Source organism: Myxocyprinus asiaticus, chromosome 28 (genome assembly GCF_019703515.2).
Source record: "Myxocyprinus asiaticus isolate MX2 ecotype Aquarium Trade chromosome 28, UBuf_Myxa_2, whole genome shotgun sequence".
Taxonomy (NCBI): domain Eukaryota; kingdom Metazoa; phylum Chordata; class Actinopteri; order Cypriniformes; family Catostomidae; genus Myxocyprinus; species Myxocyprinus asiaticus.
The window spans coordinates 6294094-6301026 of NC_059371.1; the positions used below are offsets into that span (position 1 = coordinate 6294094).

The window sequence follows — 6933 nt, forward strand, 5'->3', positions numbered from 1 at the left end:
TATAATTCTATTTAGTTTTTGTTCGAAGTTTAGTTTTTGAAAACTCCCATTTTTAAATGTATTTTAGTTAACTGTTCGTTTTTGTCTTAATAATAGTTTTTGTTTACGATACAACCATGCCATTGGTCACATATTGTTTGTATTTCTCTAAATTCATAATTTTAAATTCAGTATTTGTCACGGTCCTGTCACCTTGTCAGGTTAGGTTTCTGTCTGACGGGACTGTGGCATCATCGCCCCGTCTGGGTCCGGTTGTTTGTGACCGCCGTGCGCTCTATTTCATTACAATCCAGCCAAGCATGGACCCAGTGGAGGAATACTCTTCACTCAGCCCTCTCTCAGCAGAGAGCTTTGCTGGAACGTAAGCAGGATCAAATCTCTGCATTTATCCGGGCTCTGGAGAAGATGGCTTCGCAGCTTGCTGAGCTCACCTCTGTCGTGCAGCAGCTCCGCCTATCTCCCGATGCTGGCCCCTCTCAGGAAGCATCTTCACCGGGTCCGGTGGTTCCCCATGATTCTGGACGCTCAGAAGCCCGTATTCCCCTTCTAGCCCCATATTCAGGTGAGGTTGTTTCCTGTGGCGCATTCGTTTCACAATGTTCCTTGTTCTTCTCATCACAGCCCTCTGCTTTCCCGTCGATGAGAATGATGGTGGATTTAGTCATCCTGCACCTCATCGAAAGGGCTGCTGATTGGGGAACTGCCATGTGGGACAATGGACGTGCTTGTTGCGTGCCGTTCTTAGTATTCGCCATGGAGCTCTGCCGAGTATTCTATCCGGCCCTGCTGCAGTGTGATGAACCTATCACCGCCCAGAGGAGGCGGAGGAGGAGACAGGCGCCTGCTCCTCAGTTGCTGACAGCATCCACGGCCACGGAGGCCGTTCCCTTGCCGCGGCAAGCATCCACAGCCACAAGGGCTGTTCCCCTGCCACTGCCAGCACCGATGGTCACTGAGGCCGTTCCCCTGCTGCTGCCAGTGCCCATGGCCACGTAGGCCATTCCCCTGCTGCTTACAACGCCCACGGCCACAGAGGCCGTTCTCCTGCTGCTGTCAGCGCCCATGGTCACTGAGGCCGATCCCCTGCCTTTGCCTGCACCCACAGTCAATGAAGCAGTTCCCCTGCTGCTGCCAGCACCCATGGAGGCCATTCCCCTGCTGCTGGCAGTGCCCCTGCTGCTGCCAGATCCCTCAGTCACTGGGGCCGTTCCCCTACTGCTGCCAGCACCCACTGTCACTGAGGCCGATCACCTGCCGTTGCCAGTGCCCCGGCCACGGAGGTCATTCCCCTATCACTGTCTGTGCCCACAGCCACGGATGCTGTTGAACTGTCCCTGCCGGTGCCCACGACCATGGAGGTCGTTCCCCTGTCACAGTCTTTGCTCACAACCATGGAGGTCGTTCCCTTGTCACTGCCTGTGCTCACAGCCATGGAAGCTGTTGACCTGTCACTGCCATTGCTCACGACCACAAAGGTCATTTGCCTGTCACTGCCAGTGCCCCCAACCACGGAGGTCGTTCCCGTCACTGTCTGTACCCACAGCCATGGAGGCTGTTGACCTGTCCTTGCCGGTGCCCATGACCACAGAGGTTGTTCCCCTGTCTCTGTCTCTGCTCAGGACCCTGGAGGTCATTTCCCTGTCACTGCCAGTGCCCATAGCCATGGAAGCTGTTCCCCAGTCACTACCAGCGCTCACAGCCACAGAGGCTGTTGATCTGTCCCTGTCGGTACCCACGACCACGGAGGTCGTTTCCCTGTTACTGTTTGTGCCCATAGCCACGGAGACTGTTGACCTGCCCCTGCCAGTGCCCACAACCACGGAAGTCATGCCCCAGCAACTGCCTGTGCTCACAGCCACGGAGGCTGATCCCCAGTCCATGTTGGTCCTCACAGCCACGGGGTCTGTTCCCCATTCCTTGTCGGTCCTCACAGCCACGGGGTCTGTTCCCCAGTCCTTGTCGGTCTTCATTGCCACGGAGGCTGTTCCCCTGTCACTGCCAGTGCTCACAGCAACAAAAGCTTTTCTCTGTCACTACCTGTGCTCACGGCCATGGAGGCCGTTCCCCAGTCTCTGTTGGTGATCATGGCCACGGAGACTGTTCCCCAGCCTCTGTCAGTGCCCACGGCTGCTAAGGCCGTTCTCCTGTCGTGACCAGCATCCATGGCTATGAAGGCCATTTCCCAACAACGACCAGCACCCACACCTGTGCCGTCCATGGCCCCACCCCCTGAGCCACTCCCCCCTGAACCCTGTCCAGCAGCTGCTGCCCAGCTCACTGTTTCCCCTGCCAGACCCTGCCTCTGCCCTGAGGCCTCTCCCAGGCCTCCGGACCACGGCCCTTTACTTAAACTCCCTCACTTTCTGTTGTGCTTTCTGTTCTTTATTAGTTCTTGTTTTTTTATGTTCCCGTTTTGGGGGGGGGGGGGGCGCTGTCACATCGTCCCCTGTCTGTCTCGTGTTTTGTGTACATTCTTTGTGTGTTGCTCAGTGTTAACTGAGGGTTTGAGTATTGTTGTTTGATGTGAAGTAACTAACCTCACTCTGTCTGCCTAGTTGGTCCTGTCTCGTGTATTTTTTGGTTGCCCGTGTGTCGGGTGTGTGGTTGCCTTCCGGTTTGCTGCGTGTCAGCTGAGCTTTCACGGAGGATACTTTGTCTCTGCCCACGTGTCGGTGTGTGATTGCCTTCCAGTTTGCTGCGTGTCAGCTGAGCTTCCACAGAGGATTCTTATTCAGGGACTATTCACATTTATTGTAAATAAATGAACTGTTCCTCCGATTTTGGGTCTGTTTGTCTCGCTAGCGATCGTTACAATATTACTTCCCTTTTAGGCTTGTACATTTATAAACTGCCATCAAGTCAACATGAAATGACATTCATCACCCATTTTACTTCTGTAATGTGACATATTTCCATTTGAAACAGAATTTTCACAAAGAAAAAAAGTGTAGGCTGGGGCTCGATTATATCCAACAGGTATTGTTTGGATCATGAAAAGTGGGCATTCATTTTGTTATGAATGAATAACAAAATGAATAATGTGCACTGAATCATGCACAATTTGAGTAGGTGTGTATATTAAGGAAGTAAATATGGTCAATTCTGATTTGATATTCACTTGAACCAATGAAAAAGTCACAAAAGACACGAACTGCTCTTCCACCAGCGAAAATGGATGCACACTTTGAAAATCCACTAGACATTGTACAGCATACTATTTAGGCCTTAATATTATTTCATACTATTTAGGATAGGTAGTGTATGCAAATTGGGACACAGCCTCTGTCTTATTCTGTTTCTGTTTCTTTTCTTGTTTTGGGTATTGAGATACATATTCCTGTAGGGAATATGTATTAAGCAACTTGTGAAAACTTTTTTTTGCTTGAAATCCATCTGCAGTTTCAGCTAAAAATCCATTCCAATCTGGCTGCCTCTTTCTGCACATAAACTGTCCTTATCATTGGCATCCCAGAAACTCTCAGCTCAGACTGCACCCGCCTCGTCTTACACCTGTCAGTCTGCCAAACACGACACCATTCTGCCTTTCAGAATGGCCCCGTTCCTGTAGTCTGAAAGCTTTGATTCTGTATAATGTTTGAATAATCGCTATTGTTCCACAGAAAAGCACAAATAAATCCTTTTGAGATGGATTTTTTATAGAATGACTCAACTTAAATGGGACTTAAGACTTTGCCAAAGTTTTAAAGATATTTTTTTGACTCAGAAGTCACTGATAAGATTTTATTGTTATTGTTCTGCTTTTAAATTCGACCCAGATTGCAGCTTGCATTGTTAGCCAGAAACTGTCTGTACAATATCGATCTCGGCCCATTGTCATTTTACTGTATTGGGCCCTTGTGTGCGGTGAGATCTGCTCTGGAAAACATAAAGGGCCATTTCCACGTTCTTTGTTTGAAGGGAGAATTTTAATGAAGGACACTGGGACAGGTGATATGAGTGTTAGGAGCCATCTCAGTTTTGTTTGCTGTTGTCTCCCCCATAAGAGTTAATTAAAGCAGTTCACTCAGTGTTTTGAAGAGCAAACAATCCTAAGGGTTTGAAGGTGAACACGTAGCCATATTGTGGAAAGTGTGCGTATGTTGATCTTGACAAGACTGTCATGGATAGTACAGCTGTTATATTGTCCTAACAATGTCCTTTTCTCTTTCTCATCCATCTTTTGGATTCTGTAGCATCAAGTGTGTCATCAAGACCCAAGGTAAGCCTTACCACACATCACCAAGTAACAATGTTATACTGGAAAACTTGAACATACAGTGGGGTCCAAAAGTGCAAAATCTACTTTAAAACAGGAAAAAAACAGAGTTTTCATCCAGTCGAATTGGAGGACTGTCCCATTGAAGGATAGGGAGGAAATTTATTTTCTTAAATAGTTTGTGTTCCCTTTCAAAATTTTGCATTCCCTTGCAATAGTTTTTCATTTTCTCAATTATTTTGGCTTCCATCATGATACCCTTATCCATCCTATACAAAAATTCACCATTGTTTATCCACAGTAGCCATACTTGAATAATGATATATGTAGTAAAACCATAACCACAAAATTTACCAGGGTTTTACCACAGCAACCATATTTTAATATATAAACTTTTTTTAACACTGTAGTAATAATACAGGAAAACCATCCAAAGCTACAACAAATCATAATCATTGTGCCAAAAAAAAAAAAAAAAAGGTTAGTTTCAACCACAGCATGGTTAATTTGTGGTACATGTACCATGGTTTTTAACACCATGGTTCTCACCACAAAAAAAGGGATGGTTAAAGGTACTGCAAGGGAACCCAAAATAATTGCGAGGGAATGGAAAACCATTTCAGAAAATAATTTATCTTCCTGCCATCTAAGAGGCTCCATAGAATTTGAAATATGAATCTATAAGAGTTGTGAATCATTTAGAAGAAACATCACCAGAATCGTTATATTCCTTTTGATTCCCAGTTCTAATTCCTGGCAATTAACACTCACTATATATGTTCTCTCTCTCTCTTTCTCTCTCTCTCTCTCTCTCTCTCTCTCTATATATATATATATATGATTAATGATTACTTTGTTTCCAGGTGATGTAAGTGTTGTCAACAGAGCACCCATTTGGAGAGTAGAAATCTTACGGACGTGAAGAGCACTGTCCAGCTCAACAGTTCAAGTTTCCCATTCCAGAGATGCAGATTCCTGGCTGTTCTCTAGATAGACATGGACTCAAAGACTCTGGAACAGGATCACACAATTCATTTAAATGGCTTTTACTTCTGTGTCTGTCTGTACTATGCAACTGTATATTTGATCAACATGTAGATTGTACTTGAGGTGTATTTGCCTGTTGTTTTAACACTCTTGATGATTATTTAGGGTTATGGGGGCCATTTATCGTGTAACCTGTTCACTTTTATTTTTGCGTTCACCAGGAAACAAACTACTACATATCTCACAAGCAACTCACATCACCCCAGTAACCATCCCTGTTCAAATCGGCACCTGTTGTTTTTCTACAGACGTGGTTATTAGTTTAGTCAGAAAACTTCGTAAACAATTCATATGAAGACGAATCGTGTTTTGCCGTCTCAAAACTGCATGTTGCCCCCAACATTGTTCTGTTCTAGTTCTAGCCTGTTTTGACACCGTTTGCCATGAATTGTCTCCCTTTAAAACATTTTGACATTCAAACCCTCACTGCATTTCTAGAATGCATGCACAGATGTTCTACAACAAAACCGCATCAAAAACACCCTTTTGTGCCTATAAAGCATCCATTCCAGGTGAGAACAGCAGGCGATAGATACTGTAATCCTCAAGGTCATGTAGAAAGATTCTATTATAAAAAAGACAAATGTAGAAAACTTGGATTTTCAGGACACTTGGCCCAAGATGATTTATCTTTGTGTAGTATAATTTTATAAATAAATGTTTAAAAAAAAAAAATTGAAGAAAGCCATGATTGCCTTGCTACCTCAGATTTGATCAATCATTCATTCATTCGTTTGTTCGTTCATTGGCGTGGTCTGTACCATTGGATTTCGCAATCACGTAACGATACAATCCCTATCCGTGGCTGTCGATTGATTCCACTTTCCATTTCTGAAACAAAGACATTGTTCCAGCGATTGTTCCACAAAGTTGCACCTGTTACGTGAGTAAGCTGCCCTGATGACTAGGTTGTGCTTTTCCCTTGTTTTTCCAGCAGTAGTCTCACTTTTCTACATGGTGTATTTGTGGTGTGCTACCTTTGGTGAAGCATTAGATCTTAAAATGACTATAACTCCTGACAAACATTTAAAGTTGATTCTGACCTAGTGAAGTCTCAGTGTCACCAGTGCTGTGCTGTTCTGACCCGAGATTAGTCCGATTAGACCATCCACACTACATGTAATGAGGTTCTATACGTTTTATTCTAAATAAAGTTTTTATAATGAGAGTTTTCTTTCTTGTATTTTATTTTATTTTTTAATTTTTTAATCTCATCTAACTACTGCAGAAAGGACTTGTTCCTGTGTTTTGTACTGCAGTGGTCAATGTTTGGTCCAAAAGTATCTGTAAGAATAGTTAACAGCATTATGATATTTTGCATCTTTACTGGATATATTTCTGATATTATACCAGTGGCAGGAATAATGTAAGCACTATTAATTTTAAATTATTAGCATAAATGTGGGCGAGCATTGCTAAATTTGACCATATTTTTTGTGCAATAGGTAGGTTGAATCAACATTGATAGAGACTAGTTTATGCAGTGGTAATTATTTGCACATGGTTTGAAGAGAAAGCATTATTGGCTGTAAGGAGAGTGGGGTAATCTGCCACTTTTTACTTAAGTTGTTCTCTACACTGCAAAAAAAAATTCTTACTGAGTATTTTTGTCTTGGAAAATAAGACAAAAATACTTGGTAAGAAAATTATTTTTTTGCAATACATATATA

The 6933-nt window shown here is 43.9% G+C and overlaps 1 protein-coding gene across 7 annotated transcripts in view; it reads left to right on the plus strand.

The window, feature by feature from the left end:
* LOC127418870 (utrophin-like) overlaps window positions 1-6431 on the plus strand; it is a 333951-nt gene extending 327520 nt beyond the window's left edge. For all 7 annotated transcript variants that reach the window (XM_051659723.1, XM_051659719.1, XM_051659722.1 and 4 more), the window contains 2 exons: window positions 4194-4219; window positions 5080-6431. In XM_051659723.1, the coding sequence (XP_051515683.1) occupies window positions 4194-4219; window positions 5080-5088 (35 nt within the window). In that variant the 3' untranslated portion in view covers window positions 5089-6431. The remainder of the gene's footprint in view (window positions 1-4193; window positions 4220-5079) is intronic.
* Window positions 6432-6933: the final 502 nt, after the last annotated feature.